Source organism: Lingula anatina, chromosome 6, assembly GCF_051362555.1.
Source record: "Lingula anatina isolate TDL-2025a chromosome 6, LinAna3.0, whole genome shotgun sequence".
Lineage (NCBI taxonomy): Eukaryota > Metazoa > Brachiopoda > Lingulata > Lingulida > Lingulidae > Lingula > Lingula anatina.
The window spans coordinates 14,730,758-14,750,236 of NC_141772.1; the positions used below are offsets into that span (position 1 = coordinate 14,730,758).

Consider the following 19,479-nt stretch of genomic DNA (forward strand, 5'->3'; position numbering starts at 1 on the left):
ACCTGTGACTAGGGTGGGTGTTTGATTAGACAGCTTGGACGACTCAAGATTACAGGTGGTTAGGTTACCCTATTGTACGGGATTAAGTTATTGATTCTGCGGGTGGGGAAGGACCAATCGTTGTTTTGACGGTGCTGGTGGTGGGCGGAGAAGAAAGCTTCTTGATAAAGCTTTGATAGATAAGAAGTGATGGGATAGTTACTATTGTAAGTGATTGGAATAGGGAATGACTAATGTTAGACTAAAGAATGACCGCACAATAAGTGTGAGTGTTAATTGGGAATACAATACAAAAGTTTTCGACAAAAAGTCTACATCTGTGTTCTTTCACCTCCATAGTGTCTCAGTGAGCAGACAAAAACAACAACAAAAATTGTGATTGCTGTTCGATCACAGTCGTGCTCTCTTTATCAAATAATAGATGGAGTAGATCCTTTTAAGTCTATTATTTTAATGGCAATAAAACATGATAAAACCAAGTTTTAGTTGAGAAGACATTATATATTCTGCTTCTTTTTTTTTACCGGAATCATCAACTCGGAGGACACTTTACAGACATTTAATACAAAGAGAAAATTCTAACCACTAGACCTAAGTTTTAACACCCCTCAACACCAATCCCACCATGCGCCCTCTCAACGCCAAACTCAGAGACTTTGATCACTTGCTGAGACATATTAAATTACAATTAACGTAATCGCCATAATAATCTTGACAACGGAGAGTAATTAAGCTTTTAATAAAGCTTCAACTTCAGCTGAACTTTGGCGATAACACCGAAGCTATTTTAAGGTTAGGAAGTAGTCCACGTCCAATATAGAGGCTATACATAATCTGTGCAGTCCCACGGGTAGCAGGAGTTCAATTAAAATGTAACTTTGGCCTATGCTAAGTTAAATTGTGGGTGGAAATGTGCATCATATTGCTTTAATCGAGTCATAATACATTTACACGTGGAAGGGGTTGTAGGTTGCATTCTATCTAACCAAAGCAGTAATTGACTTAATGTCAGACCATCGGTTCCCGAATCGCAAAAGGTTCACAGCAAGTGATAAAGCAGTCAGATCGATGCAATAAATTGTTATGACCAAGGTTTAGCAGAGATAATACGCTCTTTGCATTGAAATCACTACAGAGCTGGGCCATTTAGAAAAATAGGCAAGTAGGCATATGCCCCCCAGAAAAGTTTACCGCGTAAACGGTGCCAATAGAGTCTTTTTTTATGAGAAAATGAACAAGCTTGCACTTAAGTGCTAGTTCATAATTTATAGTGCTATTACTATTGTGATTTGGCATCGTTAAGCGCTCCAAATTGTTACTACATACATTTTTTCCGCGCAGGTGTGACCGACGCGTAATATAGAGCAGTCGTTTTGAAAGTTTAGGTCAAAATTCGAGTCAAAGAGGCACTGATTTGCAAAAGATTCACCAGCAGGATAAAACTGATAAAACTCACAATGCTGCACTCTCGTGGATTGAATATCTGAGTAGAGAAGAACATCTTTCATCTGTTAGATTTGTCGAGGAATGAAAAGGAAAGCCTTACTACAATGTAGCTTACAGGGCTTTATTATAACCGCTGACAAGGTAGGACGGAGAATAGCCGAATCGTGGTGCACATGTCTGTTGTATTCTTCAGATTTTTAGGTAGGTTCCGTTTTTGTTGTCGCCAGAATTCAGTTTTGTTGCAGTATTAAGCTTTAAAGGCATAATGGGTTATAATTCGAATGGAATGTTGCATTTTGCAGAAAAGAAATGATGCCGTCGTCTGAATTTTTTTATGAGGGGAAAAATGAATTGACCCTAATTATGCAACTTGTCAGCTGCATCGGAAACCAGAATTAATGATAATAAATGAAAAACGGTAACGAGATGATAGTACATCGGGTAGATATTTATCATTTTATCAGATTTCCCTCTTCGTTCTTGTAAATTTTGAATTCAATTAAGTACAGGTTCGGCTGAAGGGTTATTTAATCCAAATAAAAACGACTATAAAACTGAAAGGCGTCAATGGAATGACTCACGGTTTTCCTAGAAACGAACTATACGGCAGCCCTGGAAACTGAGGCACAATCAGCAGTTGTTGGGGTAGTTACAACGATAACAATTTGCTTTACTGGAAGATAGTAACAATTGAAGATTATACGTATGTATGTATGTATGTATGGATGTATGTGTGCATGTATGTATGTATGTATGTATGTATTGATTGATTGACATCAAATACAAAGATTTTACACAAATAAAAAAAGAAATGAAAAAAAAAAAAAAAACGAAGTTAGGTCCCTGTTTACAGCCCATAGTCTACATGCTCTGTCTTTTCCTGTCGGATTAATTGGTATCTTTATTTCAGCTGACAATGAGGGCGTTCTTTTTTTATAATTTCACAAAATGATAAAGCTCACTCAGTAAACGGAAAAGAAAAAAACTGTCGCGTGCCGCAATGTGAATTTGTTCCACCTGGCGTCTTGTGTAGAAATGATGAATGACTTGTTGTTCAATTGCTGTGTTTCCGCACGTAACCAAGAGAAACTAATTCATGATGTCAATCGTGGAAGAGAATTATATTTAATAATTTGTTTACTTTTATCTGAACTGACAGCGAGGTGGAATCAACAAGAAAAAGGAGAGAGGATTTCCTATTCACAAGGCTAGATAATTGCACTTACTTGACAGATTTGTTCGCGGAACGTTTTAAAGGTGGTTGGTATGTTTGTATAGTTTATGTTTGTAAGCACTGACTTTTAAAAAAAAATTACGGCAAACCGTTAGAAAGGACATAGAATGAGACTCAGTCTTATCGGGTATGGGGACATGTCAACTTCTACGTCTTTTTAGCTTTCTGCACTTTTATTAAATTGCAATCTTTCATCATGCTAGAAATATTAATTTAATTTCCCTTACACCTATGGAAAAACAAAGGGGAATGTTTGAAGAGGCTTACTGATATCTGCTATTACTGCGTAGTTTTACTGATAGTCCGCTACAGAAACTACAGACACCGCCTTGTCATATTTTTTCTGGTCATCTTTCGCAGCTTTGTTTTCTTCATATTCGAAGGGTTCACCTGCAGGTCTGCTGTTATCACTCGAAGCCAGGATTAGATTAATTGTTGTTCATTAATTAAGTTATCGCAGTTCTAAGGACTGCATGTGCGCGCTTTGAGTCGCTTCGCTGGGTTAAAGAAGATATCAACCTGTCGCAATAAATATGTTATTGCACATTAGGGCATTATCTCAAAAAAAAGGGGGAGAGATTGATGGGCACTTTATGAAGAACATTTGGCTGTTAATCTAGACTTTCTTTTCAGTATTGTTTATAACTTTGGCACCACTTGTGAACGGTATTTTGTAAGGAGAGGAAGCTCCGATTGCGAGACTGAAGGGGGGGGGGGGGGGCGTTGATGCATGTACAGATGTAAGTATCGTGGTCATAGCAGTGAAAATGTGCGCGTAATAATATATTGCACAGAAAAATTGTTTTACGCATGTGGACATGTGTCCGCTCACCTTAAATGTGCCTACGTATTGTAGGAAAAGAATATTCTCTCTCTCTCTCTCTCTCTCTCTCTCTCTCCAACCATTAAGTGCAATCTTTTCAGAAAAAAAGCTTTTTCACGGTTCATCACCATGTTGTTTGTCATCTTAATTAAAAATCCTGTCATTTTTCGTCAAACCAATCAAATACTCTTCTCGTTTGCGTTAATTGAGTAAAATTCTCAGGGCTACCCCTTAAAAAAATTGTTTACAAAATGGAAGATCGCGCACTACCAAGAAAGCATTTCTCAAAATGGATGGCTGGTGCATTACCAGAAATGTTTATTCCAAGAACAAACTTTTTCTGAGGACAACAAGAGGCTAAAGGGTTGCCAGAAGGAGTAGATAAAAGGCAATAGCTTCCACTGATATTACAGATACTGTAACGAGCTCAGAACAACTTTCAGGGCAAACAGAAAACAGGTGCGCTGTAACCAAATGAGTTTAATAAGAACGCAAGATTTAACTAGGGATGTAAGGTAATTTAAGGTATTAGAATAGGTTCATGTTCCACTAGGGCACCCTTTCCTTGGGGAAGCTTTTATTCGATTATCGTCAGTCAGTTGAATGTTAACAAGAATGTCAGTTTATTTATTTATTTATTTATTTATTTATTTATTTATTTGTCAGGTGCTACAGATCAAGTGTGTTGATATTTTTAAGTTCAGTCAGGGAATTTATGGATTCATAAGATATCATTGGTATTATACTGTTGGGCTTTTTGTCTAAAGTCAAGTAACTACATCTTAAGTTCATCTGACGGAAAAAATATATTTTGGGTTTACTTATGTAAGAAATATGTTATGCACTTTTATACTTATTTTTTACTGAGTGCAAAATATATTATCTGATAATCCAGTTATAATCTTAGTTAAATGCTCTGTTTTCTATTTTGTTGAAAAGGTTTAATCCGCACATTTCAAAAATTTCAAAATATTGTATTTAGTAACTAGGGAGTATTTGTATGTTTTATTTGTCTATCTCCACAGACAGCATGGGAAGCCTCATTGATATCTGGACAGCAAAAATTCAAGGAACAAAATATTTTTCAGAACATGTTTTCTTTGCACAAACCTAAAGTAATCATTGTCCGTTACCAGGGTAACCACTTTATAACAGTAAACAGTTTATTTTCTGGACTGAAAGCACACGTGGTGGCTTACTGGATACACCTTCAATGTTTGTGTAAATTAAGGTCGGAGCATAGAATCCTAAGTCAACACTTTGTCAAAGAGCTTGGACACAGCCAAAACAGTTTCAGGATTTAAGCACTTCACTCCAAAGAAAATGTTTTAATATGAAAGGACGACGAGCAGTTTAAGGTTTCGGCTCACATACTTTAGGATTTGAGAAAATAGAGCTTGAAAATCGGGGCAAAATATATTTTTTCATCTGTTGCGAGGTTTCAGCGCTCTCGGCATTCGCTTTTATCCCAGATAACCATTTGGACTTTAAATCTGTGCATTTTCTATTTCAAAACCAATAATATAAAGTAACCATGAGTATTGCGATGTTTAACCGTTATTTTCCCTCTTTTTCAGTCACCTGCCACATAGTTGAGTGAAGGATCACAAGTAATTTTTACCACGGTATTGCAATGTCTGAGCTAACGGTATATCTTCTCACGGCGCTGGTCCTGGGGGTGCTGCACACGTGTACTGCACAAGGTGAGACATTTCTATCTTAAATTGTGCGAGAAGATGAAAAGTGACTCTTTTTTCTTGCCTGCGTGTCTTGAATGTAGTTAACTTAGAGCCAAGACGTGTTGCTGCTGATGAACATTGTTGTTCTCATATGTACTCCCACCGTTGCATTATATTCTTAAACGCACGCACAAGCGTACGCGCACACTCGCATACACACCATCTCGTACACGCAAAGGCATACTATGGGAAAAAAATTATCTTACGAACTTGAACAGCAATGCAATTGGCAGCTTTGAAACCTTTAGTGAATCCGTCACTGATATTACAATTAAAAATACGCTATTAAAAGATAATGTCATAATTAATGCCGTACAGGTGAAGTAATTTCTTTCTCCTGTCAGTATTAAACGTCACCTTAAAATACACCGATTTAAGGTCACGTTTTTTGGTGCAAGCACCAAAAAAAAAAAAAAAAAAAGAATTAAGAAAATAATAATACATCTAAATTGACAGCTATTCTAATTCCTCTTGGTACTTATTTCGAAAGGAACTATCCACAGATAAGAACGGACATGAGAAAGCTTTTAGAGAAGTTTTAAGGTGAAGAGCCTTCAGCACACCTCTTTCAGACGTGTTATCTGGTCATCTGGCTTTTTTCCACCGCGTCGGCGTCGGGAGGGGCGCAAGGATTCTGAGAAGTTTTTAAAATATCAGTAGGCCCCTCATCCCTACTTAAACTATTTGCAAAAAAATAACTGTCCTGATATCTTCTTTGATCCTGGCGAGACGGGTGTACCCTGAATGTAAAGGTGCGATTCACGTAATGCCTTGACGCGACTTGGCGGAGGGGACATGTCATCCTCCTCTTCTCCAAAATAATAAAAAAATAGTATATCATAATTTTCGCTTTGGTTTTGTCCTCGAGTGAATAGGAAAATAAAACTAAAATTAAAAAATAATAATAATACAATAGAGAGAAGTGCTAATCCAGCACGTATCTCGCTGTGAAATACAGGGTGTTTGATGTATGATTTCCATACATCATTTTCAGTTTATCCTTATGCTAGCTACTGGATATTTCGTTCCAGTATTTATCGTCTATTTATAACATCCAGTGATAAATGATGTCTACGTTTATCAAAGGTAAGAGTATGTAAGTAGTGGTCTTTTTGATCGCTTGGTAATTTACTGTTCAGTTGAGTTAGTCTGATGATTTCTTGTGCAATTTTGCTCTCCAGTTTCGGCTATTATCATTCTTTATTTCTTAGTTGCTGTTTGTTATTTTATCTTCTTGTTCTTTCTTTTTACGGGTTTAGTTACAAGTTATTAACAGAATGCCACTTAAATCTTGGCATTTTCCGATGTATGAAACGGATCTGCATGTAATGAAACGGCCATATGTGACTTAAGAAATACTATGGGCTGAAACTATTTAGATCTTAAAATTCGGCTCATTTAATACACTTCAAAAGCTTCAAAATAGACAAGGAAATATAAAATCATTCAATATGTAAAAGCTGCAATGAGACAACAAGGTTTCTATGAATGAAAAAGCTGAATCCAAAAAAGGCTCATAAGGTGCCGTGCCTGTTTAACTGAATGGAAGACAAGAAGAATTCGCAACACACAGAAAAGCACACGTGGTGAACTGTGGTAGCACACCGGAGAGGGTTCAAAGCTAAATATTTGGATCTGGTTGATAGATCTTGAAATGTTGCGTTAAAAACATGCGTCCTCTTAATAAAATAACATGCACCCTTCCCTAAGGTCAGTGCAAACATATTGCAGTATATTTTAAAAAGTTTTAGATTTAAGGCGCTTTTCGTGACTTTAGCCACTTACGGGGGCTACCAGATTGTCTTATGTCCTTAATAATAGACCAAGATTGCCCCCTCATACGCGTTAGACGACTGACACTATTTTTTAACTCTGTTACGAAATGTTTACGTCTTAACATCCGAACAAGGCTTTTTAGATAGAAAGATAGATGACTAGATGGGCATTCTAATAATAGGCTGCCTGCCTATTTATAGACACTTATCTTACCGTTGCAGGAAAAATATAATCAAGATAAATATGAATGACGTTCAATTTTTCTTTGAGTCTACTGGTACGTCGGGAAGTCCTAATGTATTTTCAGATTATTCGTGAAATTTGTAAACATTTTAGCATGGCTGGTGCACTGGCATGTTTCTATAGGGGTGGGGGCTCATTCGAGGATGAAAATTTGAGATATATCAAGATTCTACTTTCTACTTTAATGTGATAGGTAATAAGGATGGGATGGTTTTGGTCTATCTAGTTTTTTTCTTTCTTTCTTTTATTTTTATTTATTTATTTGTTCGTTGGGGGAAGGGGGAGGGTGAGGAGAGACGCTTACGAAGCTTAGGTTGGCCGGCTGTCCCATCTCTATCTGTTGGGTAAAGTTGCTGACGTAAAGTGATAAAAAGCACATTATTTTCATAGTTCACACTTTTATTTTTAAGCTAGAATAAGATTTCTACGTGAAAGATAAAGATATTTAATAAAAAAAAGAACAAAACTGTAGCTTTGACCCCGACGTGATTTGAACACGCAACCTTCTGATCTGGAGTCAGACGCGCTACCGTTGCGCCACGGAGTCGTACTTACTTGCGCCTGAGCTTTAACTCAACCCAATATAAATGTAGCGAAGCTGGCCTACATTCTGTAAATCAATTATCAGTTGGATGCGCTGTATCTGCCTAGAGACAGAAGAAATTGCTCATAACGTGAGATAGAGCAATAATCATAAATATTATCAAAATAGCATGCAGAAAACCAGGTACTGGAACGACATTGTTGAGACCAGATAGAGAATGCTAACGAAACGGGACTTTGTTATCAAAAATATTTTCACGGTTTCTTCTCCGCGTGGGTCTAACAAGGGAAAAATAACCAGTAAATATTATTTCATTGCTTCCATTTTATTGTTGTGTGTTTTCTTCAATCGGTGTAATTTTCTTTTTATTTTGGCCTTGATTTCGCAAATAGGAATGTTGAGACTATAAATAACATTGGAAGATACGTGAGAGGTAGGGGCCTAAATCGGGCTGTAGGCCTACGCCCGGCAGATATAGGCCTAGTATAGAGTACGGTACTCTTCTGCTACGATCTACTAAACAGTATAACTAGTACAGGACTTTCTTTCATAAATACATCAAATAAATCATAAGAAAACATGAATTGTATAATCACATAATATTCTGCGTATTCTCGAATAAAAAAAATGCCCCATCTTACAGAAGAACAGAAGCTTCTTCAAAATGTTAATTGAAGAGAGACCGAAAGCTTCATCATTATTTATTTATTTATTATTATTTTTTTTTTTGGGGGGGAGGGGGTAAATGAATATAAACAAGGTGTGCGTGTGCATGTGTGTGCATGTGTGTATGTGTGTGTGTGTGTGTGTGTTTGTGTGTCAGAGAGGAGGTATCGCACAGCTAATTTATTTTGATCATGGCCATGTTTTTTAAACAGTCCAGCAGTCTAGCATTCCAAGTGGACTGAGGTTTCAACGGCTGTCGTGAGTTTCATAAATGGCTGTTTTAATACAGCCGCTACCAAAGCTATGCGGGCACGACACAAATACATCAACAACGATGGGTCACTACGGTCGATTCCTCCTTTGACAGAAGACAGTGTTTTTAATGGCCTAGCACTATTCATATGACTGAAGTATCAGGATAGCGTTGACATGATAATCTACTTTTAAGACGCGTTCTATTGTCGCTGGATCCCTGGTATTAAATAGATAATGGTAGTTGGGTTGATATTTTTTTTACTGAGTCACGGAATTAAGTAGAGCATACAAATCCTGACAAAACGTTTGCGCTTGAATCAACATATGACTTTGTTTATTAATCTTCATCTTTTGTCATGCAGTAATAACCCTTGCATGTATAATCAAGGGTAGTGTGACTTGGTATCAATAGAAATTAAACCATTTAAATAAATGCTACACTTTTAGGCGTAAATGTTCTCTTTATGAAGCTCGGGTCCAGCACAAAAGGACTCTATGGCCCACCAACATCGAAAATGCAGCATGAGAACCAAAACGATATCATGCACATTAGGCCTTCATATGGCAAGACAAAATACAACAATGTCCCTCTTTATCAACAATTAAGCTACCGCTATATAGTTTACTATTGAAATAAGTTATTGGAACCTCGTATCTTCAAAGGGGTAATTAGACTAACAACAGTTTTTGGATATATATATATATATATATATATATATATATATATATATATATATATATATATATACAGCATTGGTCAAAAAGGTTGTCCCACCCCCATTTCCATGTACTTTTATTTACAAATGATCACCTCACAGCTGTGAACTGTTAGAAATAGTAAATTTTTATCACGGATACCGTGTCTAACATGATTAATGGTTTAAAAAATACAAAATAGTGGTGAAAATATACATATTTTATACCATTTAGTAAAATTTATAAGAGGTACCCCCTCAAATCGACTGTTTCACTGTTACTTCTACAGATGTAAAGAACTGTCTATAAAATTGAAAAGGTGCCATCAAATGTCACCAAATTCACACACAATTAGCATTAGGGTGTGCTCGTTAAAGATCACGTGCCTAACAGCGTGTGCGTCTACCGTGTACTGCAATTATCTCCTGTAGACGGCGCGACAAGCCTTCAACATGGGTAACAATTCTGTGGGATATTGTCCCATTCATCCTAAAGAGCGTTGCGGAATTGGTCAAGATTATTAAGGAATTGGTTCTCCTCTGCAATGCACATACCAATTTATGCCACAGGTGCTCAGTAGGATTAATATCAGGACTCAAAGACGGTTGCCCCATCCTCAGAGCCCTGTGTTTCTGCAACAAATCGTTTGCCAGACGAGAGCTGTGAGCAAGTGCGTCGTCACAATGAAGCCAGTAGTATCCCTGAAGTCACCTCTTGCAAATGGAGTGAGATTTCTGTTGAGAATGTTACATCAAAATGCCCCTGTTACGTTTTGTTCCAAAAGGAACAATGTACTAATACCATGGGCTTGGAATGTTCTCCAAATGCGGATTGATCTAACACCTCAGGCGATATTATCCTGCACACACCCTTCCAAGAGGCATTTTTTAACTTGTCTATGGACCCTCTTTGACCATCGATGGGATACAAGAAATAATTTGATCCTGCATCAAAATCAACTTCCTTCCAGTGATGGATGGCCAGGTTCAGGTGCCTGTGGGATCACTGAACGTAGCATTCTCAGCTGATATCTCATTCCATCTTCAAGAACTGACTTTAGGGTTAACTTCAGGCTTTATCATGACTGCACACTTGCTCACACCTCTCGCCTGGCAACTGTTTGTTGAAGAAACATAATGGTCTAAGGATGGAACCACCATCTTTGAGCCCTGATATCAAACTTACTAATCAACTGTGACATGTATTGGAGTGTGCAATGCAAAGGAGAACCAACCCCATAAAAACGTGGACCAACTCCCCCAACTTGTTCAAGAAGAATGGGATAATATCCCACATAACAGAATTGTAACCCGTGTTGAAGGCTTGTCGCGCCGTCTACAGGAAATAATTGCAGTACACGGAAGACGCACACGCTGTTAGGCACGTGATCTTTAATGAGCACACCCTAATGCTAATTGTGTGTGAATTTGGTGACATTTGATGGCGTCTTTTTAATTTTATAGTCATTTCTTTACATCTTTAGAAGTCACAGTGAAACAATCGATTTGAGGGGGTACCTCTTATAAATTTTACTAAATGGCATAAAATATGTACATTTTCACCACTATTTTGTATTTTTTAAACCATTAATCATGTTAGACACGGTATACGTAATAAAAAACACTATTTCTAACAATTAACAGCTGTTAGGTGATCATTTGTAAATAAAAGTACGTGGAAATGGGGGTGGGACAACCTTTTTGACCAATGCTGTATACACACACACACACACACACAAGTAGTTACATCCGTACTATACGGGAGAAAAGAATTCCATTTTTTTCTTTTGTTATGTTACATCATTTGAACAATGGAAAACCTATACCGGACAATGGGGATGTTTACAAAATAAACAAACAATTTTTTTAATGTAAACAAACGAGACTCCCTATTTTTGTTTACGTTTCACTATGGTAACGGATGACGTCACAGAACGGGCCTGGGCATGTCGGAGTAATGTTTACGTTTTGTCATAGCGACGGATGACGTCAAGCGCAATTCTTTTGTTAGGCGTGTTGCATGTTCAGGCGTGCAATTTGAAGGCTATATATGTTGGAATGGTCAAATCAAACTCCAATTCACTGACCTAAGTTGTACGTTCGAACATCAAAATGTCGCAGTTCTTCAAACTTGGTGAAGATAGTCTGTTGTCGATATGCAGAAGCAAACAAGGGGTCCAGTTGGTCGTCTTCAGCGATTTGAAAACGTTGAACAAGATCCGGATGCCGCGAGAAGCATGGGAAGATTTTAAAAACACCCTGCCTTCCGTCCAAACTGCTATGTCTACCGATACTGAAATAGATGATCAGCTGGGGGAAAACTATAATGTCCGTGTGCTGTACGACATTGGTAAGGAGGAATCTGTGATGAAGCTAGCCTACGCGCCGGTAAGTGCGTCGTATGAAGCGATGTACGATGTACAATTTGACAAACGCACATTGGAGACGTTGCTGACCAAAATGCCTGAAATCAATGCAGCGCTGGGTGAAATCCCACCGACAACAGTCAGCGAGGAGCCGGAAGAAAGTGATGAAAGAATGTTTGGAGCCGAAAACGATGTAGAAGCAGACGTAGTATTAATTCATCTCATTTACGTGAAGTTGATCGTGCAGGAAATAGAGGCCATGCGTTACAGGTACTGTACTGGGTGTATAGCCGCGCACGGTTCCCAAAAGCATCACATGGATGGGTGTATGGCCGACTGGTCAGTTTCGGTACATGTTTACTTCACCAGGGCAAAAGCTGCTGTAAGTCATGAGGTAATACTGAAGGCCTACAAGTTAATGAAGAAAAAACTGAGACAACAAGAAAACCCATACATACTTTCCGTCATCATGACTGCATCGCTGCTGGAAGATTTTCGGAAAGACGTGGAGGAACCGAGCTATGCGTTATCCCCTGATACCGTCCTCGCTAGTATGGTCTACGATGTGTGCAAGATTGTATATGGCGAACATTTGTATAAGGCGATAAAAAAATCAGAATAAACTTTGAATTGAACAGAAAAAGACGCCGTATAATCTGTGTAGAATTAACAAAGTTTGCATGTACATTAGCTAGAAGTGTGCGATGAAAGAAGACATTTGATTGGTTGATTATGACATCATATCTAAAAATAGATTTATATATGGAACGTTAATTTGATGTGATGAAGACAATTTGATAGTAAAGAGTTGTTTACAAACATTTCATTGATTAAAATAATATGCGATTTGATTGGTTGAAAAAATGTTATTTGTTGTTAGCTGTAACGTGATTGGTTAGAAAAAATGTAATACATGATTGGTTGAAATAAACACACAGCTTACCCGAAAAATTACAAAAATGTGTTTGCGATCATTTTTCTTTATACCGAGTAGACAGAATGGATGATGATCATCCGGAAACCGATTCCGAGTTGGGGGGTGTGCTATATGGACCGGTCATGCCATACGCAAAAGAAGAAGACCGAATTATGAGTTTTCTTAATTGGCCGGGCAAACTACTTATCAACCCAATCCCTTTAGCCATTAGTGGATTTTACCGAGACCCACGAGCGTCTAGACACGATGATGTGGTTCGTTGTTTTTACTGCGATTTGTATCTAAAGAATTGGGACCCGCTGAGAGATGCCCCAGATGTCGAACACGAACGACACTCTCCTCAATGCACGATGAGTACGGTTGGAAAAAGAATAAATCAACGATTTAATGTACCACTTACACCTAAAAAGCGACTTCAAATGGTTAGGCTTTTTGTGGTAGATGACACACTGCCCGTTGTACATCCCGCCAGTACAGTGATGTCGCTACTAAATACCCATTACGATGAAACTGGTGGGAACTATAAATAGAGATAGGATAAAGAAAGAAAACATTTAACTTGTTGGAATTGATCCATAACTGTATGAGAAAATGCCGCGTAAGAAAAAAACCAAGAAAGGGCAGAACAAAACAGATGCATATCTGCATAGTTTGTATACCAACCCGTCAAACCCTGTAAGCTTTGGTGGTATGTTAAAACTGTATAATGCCGCACGAAAAGATGGTATGAAAATCAGTCGTCAGCAAATCAAAGATTTTCTAGCCGCCCAAGATGTGTATACATTACATGCACCGGTTAGGAAACAATTCAGTACAAATCGCGTCATGGTGAATTATATTGATGATCAATGGCAGGGTGATCTGGCAGACCTCAGTAAGATAGCAAAATACAATAAAGGAATGAAATTCTTGTTAACCGTGATTGATATATTTTCAAAATACGCATGGGCAGTTCCAATCAAATCAAAATCAGCGGACAATGTATTAGATGCGTTTAAAGGCATTGTTTCCGAAGGCAGAAAGCCACTGGTACTTCAAACTGATGCAGGGACAGAATTTACAAATAGAAAATTTCAAGCGTACCTCAAGAGTCAAGGCATAGCTTTTTTCACAACAAAATCGGAAAGAAAAAGCTCTGTGGTTGAGCGTTTTAACAGAAGCATAAAGACCCGTTTGTACAGATATTTCACAGCAAACAGTACGTTAACGTATGTGACAGTCCTAAACGACTTGATGACAGGATACAACCATGCAAAACATCGAAGCATAAAGATGGCCCCAATCGATGTGAATCCACGAAATGCAAACATTGTGTGGAAAAACTTGTATGGAAAAGTAAAAATAGGGAAGTCGGGGTTTAAATTTCAAGTAGGAGATACTGTAAGATTAAGCAAAACACGCACCCCTTTTGCAAAAGGATACGAACAGGGATGGACACAGGAAATATTTACAATATCAGAAAGATTAAACAGAACACCTCCTGTGTATAAGGTGAAAGATTACAATGGAGAGCAAATCGAAGGTGTCTTGTACGAACCAGAAATGATTAAAGTTATTAAAACTGACGACGTGTATCGTATCGAGAAAATTTTAAAGACCCGTGGAAAGGGGAAAACTAGGCAGCTTTTTGTAAAATGGGTAGGTTATGATGATCGTTTCAATACTTGGGTAGATTCGAAGGATGTACAAAAAACATAAATGTAACCGGTACCAGACAAAACACCTCATTTGAAAGGATGGCGTCGTCTTTTCATGTTATCTTACCGTCAAACAGCAGCTTTAAGTATTTCCCTAACAACAGACCCGAGACATTCCAAACAAAACTGTCATCGTCACTTAATCTAGAAGGGGATTTTGAAGTCGCATTGGTGGAACTACAGTACCCATATTCGTGGAATAATATTCAGAACGGTGTATTGACATATTACGACGGGGTAAAAACGAATACGTTAAACATTACTGCAGGGTATTATCCGACAGTTGGCGATCTAATAACTGCAATTCACGATCAGTTAACAGCTATTGGAAAAACAAACATAACGTTGGGTTATAACATTATCAGCAGACGAGTTACAGTTCACTTGAAATCGGGGGCCTACATCGATGTTGCGGGAGACATGGCGACAATGCTGGGGTTTAAACCGAATGTCAGAGTTAATGCAGATACAATAGCCCCTTACCCTCCAAACATGACGTTAGGGTTCAATTCCCTCTACGTGTATACAGATATTATACAAAATCAGATGGTAGGGGACGCTTCGGCAAATTTACTGAGGATTGTTGATATTAATGGCGTTTACGGACAAGTGGTCACAAAAACATTTGACAATCCCATTTACATCCCTCTAAATCGTCGTCATATTGACACAATTCGAATAGATATAAGTCGTGACACGGGTGAACTTGTGCAGTTTGATAGCGGGAAGGCTATAGCGACACTTCATTTTCGCAGAAAGAGTTTATTATAAAAATGGATCCTGTATACGTAGCGTTAGTAAAAAGATACGAAGCACAGGTGGGCGGAGGGTCCATTCATAAATTTAGAGGTACAAGGGTACAATCACGAATGCAAAGAGGCAATGGTAGGCTATTTCAACCTAGACACGCTGAAATATTGCATGTAGATAGACAGAATAACCCGAAACGCACAGAACAACCCGCAGTAAAGAAGAAACGTAAAAGAAGTCGTACCCCGAAGTCAAAACTTTATGTTAATGGTGACGTCATAAGGAAAACGTTAAACGCCATGACTATAAAAAAGAACAACACACCTAAAGCATCCAGAAGAGTAAAAGGTAGACGACCAAAACAGTCACGTTCATTCAAGGCACGAGAAACGAATTTTTAGACATGAATAACACTGAAAATGATCCCATCGTCAGAACTGAACTGGATATATTTTCGAATATACGCGATCATATGCAGACCGATCTGTTATCGAGCTATTTTGAAGAAGTGAGACCTCTCACTGCGGTTGCAGATGTGAGTCCCGTAATAGAATTTGTCATTAAAGGAACACCCGACGAATATATCGATACGACGCAAATCAACCTATACGTTGAAGGTCAAATTGTTAAAGCAGATGGAACTGACATCGATGCAGGACAAAACACATCAGTTGTGAATAACACGCTACACTCCCTATTCACAGCGGTTGACGTAGAGTTGAATGACCATTTAATAACTGTGGGACAGAATACATATGCCTACCGCGCATACTTGGAAAATTTATTGTATTATGGGAAAAATGCTAAAGAATCGCTTTTAACTTCGGAAATGTATTACCAAGATACCGATGGACTGATGGATGACGTTGATGTAGACGGAGACCCAGGGAATGAAGGATTTAAGGCCCGTAATTCTTGGTTTCAAAGGAGCAGGAGGGTTGAAATGTATGGACCGTTAAAAATTGACTTAGCCACTCAAAATAAGCTTCTTCTGAATCAAGTGGACGTACGAATCAAGTTGCGAAGGACGTCGCATGCATTTTGCCTTATGTCGGACACGGATGCACAAGAACAATTTCTGATCAAAAACATATCCCTTTTTGTAAGGAGAGTCAAAGTATCTGATCGGTTGAAACTGGCTCATGAGAACATATTAGCCAAACACGTAGCATGCTATCCCATGACTAGAAGGGAAGTCAAAGTTATCAATTTACCCAATGGTGTAAGAACGGCTCATATTGACAATGCGTATTTTGGACGCATGCCTAAACGTATTCTTTTGGCTTTGTTGGAAGATGATGCTTTTTCGGGAGATTATACTAAGAATCCGTTTAATTTCAAACACAACGATTTAAGGCAACTTCGATTAATGGTGGCGGGGGAACAAATACCATTCAAACCTTACAATTTTGATTTTAGTGTTCAAGGGGGGCTAAACTACTTAAGGGCGTATTATGATCTTTTGTCAGCAGTTGGAGCGGCAGACGGAGAGCACAGCATCGATATTGATAGAACTCAATACCTGAATGGATATGTTTTATTCGCTCACGATCTAACCCCTGATCAAACCTTTGACAATTATATAACTCCAACAAAGCAGGGTTCGCTTAACATCGATCTGGAGTTTGGACAACAGATTAACAATATCGTATTGCTTGTCATGGCAGAATTTGATTCAGTTATCAAAATTGACCAACGTAGGAGCGTTTTTGTAGAATATTAAAATATGAATACGAAGCAAATAGAATGCATTCTTCAGACTGATCCGGTTACGAGTACATGTTTTCAAGGGGTGTTTGCATCAGACGCGTTGCCCAAAAAGATATGGACTTATCCAGCATGCCTCGTGGCTAATACGGATCCTCACGATAAACCGGGCGTGCACTGGGTTGCTTTTTACTTTGATGAACAGGGACACGGAGAGTTCTTTGACTCTTATGCGAAATCACCTTATTATTACAACGCAGCTTTTAAACGTTTTTTAGATGAAAACTCTTTATCTGGGTGGAATTGTAACTCTAGGACATTACAGAGCCTGTATACCAAAGTGTGTGGACAATACTGTATATATTACTTGATGAATAGATCTCGTGGAAAAAAATTAGAACAGATACTTAGTAAATTCACCAGCGACAAACAATTTAATGATATATTAGTGTATGATTATGTTAATGCACATTGCAACATACCCTACTGTGTAAACGCGTGTTTTCAAGTTTGTAGATCAAAGAAGTCACTAGGAATATTGTATTAAACACATTTATTCGAGTAATAATAAAAATACAGCTGTGCAAATATGTTTTATGTTATTATTTTATTTCAATATATGTTGAATAAAGATAGTTTAGATTTTACTACATTTCCCGAATCTTTCTGACTTGGCCTGGGAGCTGGTTTAGTTTTTGCTACATGTCCCGAGCCCATCTGAGTTGAACTGGAAGAAGTGTCCAACGACATAATCTGGTTGCGCCGCTTTACGTTTGAGATGTTATTTAGTGGTACATTAAGACGTTTCAAACCCTTTAAAAATACAGTAAGCCCTGGCGGTTCGTAATTCCTACGGGGTACATACAGATCGTTAAACAAATCTACTACATTGCTTCCTTCGTACACTCTACCATTGTATTTCAACTCCCCTTGATCATTATACGACAGCACATTAGGTTGGTTAGACATGTATCTCAAAATTACGTTAGCTTTGCGACGCACACGCTGTGGTATTGCATCTAATATCTCGGCTTTAAGATGTAATACAGATCCAGCCTCTGACTTGACGATGGGGGTTGCGGTTGCGTCAGCGGTGTCAACTCCAGGTTGTGCTTCTAACGGTTGTGACGAATTGTGCACAACAACTGCAACCGGTTCGCGTTTTCTCGCTTTACTCAGATATTGACTTTGAAGATCGTTGTAGATACTCATTTTTTCATCGAATGGTACATTGGTCCTTTGCAAAGTTTTCTTCATTTCATTTTCTAAACGTAGTGTTTCTTCGACAAAGGGGGAATAATTAGCGCTTACTCTCTGTTTCAAAGCATTCAGTTCGTTCTCGTTGATTAAGACCATTTTATTGAAGCCTGCCATTTCTTGTTATCGGTTTAAGAATTGCCTTAACTGCACCCGGATTCCGTATCAAAATTATTTTTTTCCGATGAATGGACACTTGTTTGGAAGCCAGCTGAACGATGACGCGTTTAACCCTCCGTAATGCCGATTTTTCTGTCGCAGTCAGGGTAATATTTGTATTATATAATAGATTAGATGCGTAGTTACAGATGATTCTAACGAGATCGTAGGGTGAATTCTTAACAACGGCAGTTATCAATTTCTTTTCGGCTATGGAAAGCAAACTGACATGAGCATTGAATAACTTTTCTGTCTCAACTTTCATGATACACCGCAGCGATGAAAATGTGTTCAGTCATTTACATGTGTATGCGTAATGCGTTTCTCCGGGAAAGATATTGGTGCGCAGACGAATGCAATCCGCAGTGTTCTGTCTGAGGTCTATGAGTAAATAGCTATGGGCACTGGATGTGGCGTCTTTATAAACATTTATAAACGATTTTAGATCGTTGGGATACATTTGCATTCCTAGCGTTTTGACTTGCAGGGAGTCACGGGGGTTTTTAAAAAGAACCAAATAATGACAGTTCAACGATATGGTTCGCGCGTGCTTTTCTTTGGGAAATAAATTTTGTACAATCAATACTACACTGATGTTACGATGGTGAGAGCCTTTTGTGAATAGGTCACGGATCCGGGCATCGTCGCTACATTCGGCAAAAAGATCATCGAGTACTATTAGATTATTTAATTGAGAATCAAAAAAGGTGGCGTCGGTTAAGTCGGTAGGAATACCTTTAAAGAATGTTACTGTGTCAGGGTGTTCCCTCTGAATATCATCGAACAACTGCTGCCAAATATCGTAACAATATATTATCTTTTGTGGCGACGGTGAAATCATTTTATCGGCATTTGATAATAGCCTTTTAATCCATACTGTTTTTCCTGAACCAGTGGGCCCTGCTAAAAGAGCAGTGAAAGGGTGTTTTAGATGTGTATCGTACATGTCCAAAAATGTAATTGACATTTATCGGCTTGAAGAGTTTACTTTATACCTTTTATCACGTGTTATACACAAACGACATATTATTTCCTGAGTCTTTCCATGATGAAGTTCTACGTGTTTCTAAGTTTTCGCTTACTATTATCCTTACAACATCTGGTTTTCAACGGTCAATGTTCAAGTTTTATAATTAGCCTGGCTATGCTAGCGCTTTGATCTATGTAGTAATGTGATTTATTAGG

At 38.2% G+C, this 19,479-nt stretch overlaps 1 protein-coding gene and 1 non-coding gene across 8 annotated transcripts in view; one reads left to right on the top strand and one right to left on the bottom strand.

Moving 5' to 3' along the window:
• LOC106154118 (uncharacterized) overlaps nt 1-19,479 on the top strand; it is a 52,755-nt gene that overhangs the window by 9,396 nt on the left and 23,880 nt on the right. For 6 of the 7 annotated variants that reach the window (XM_087014873.1, XM_087014876.1, XM_087014878.1 and 3 more), the window contains exon 2: nt 5,081-5,206. In XM_087014873.1, the coding sequence (XP_086870999.1) occupies nt 5,137-5,206 (70 nt within the window). In that variant the 5' untranslated portion in view covers nt 5,081-5,136. Of the gene's footprint in view, nt 1-3,871; nt 4,019-5,080; nt 5,207-19,479 lie in introns of those variants that run through there. The other variant, XM_087014874.1, reaches the window with a different exon arrangement.
• On the bottom strand, nt 7,737-7,808 carry Trnaw-cca (transfer RNA tryptophan (anticodon CCA)). The gene has a single exon. It is a non-coding gene; the product is annotated as a tRNA-Trp (tRNA).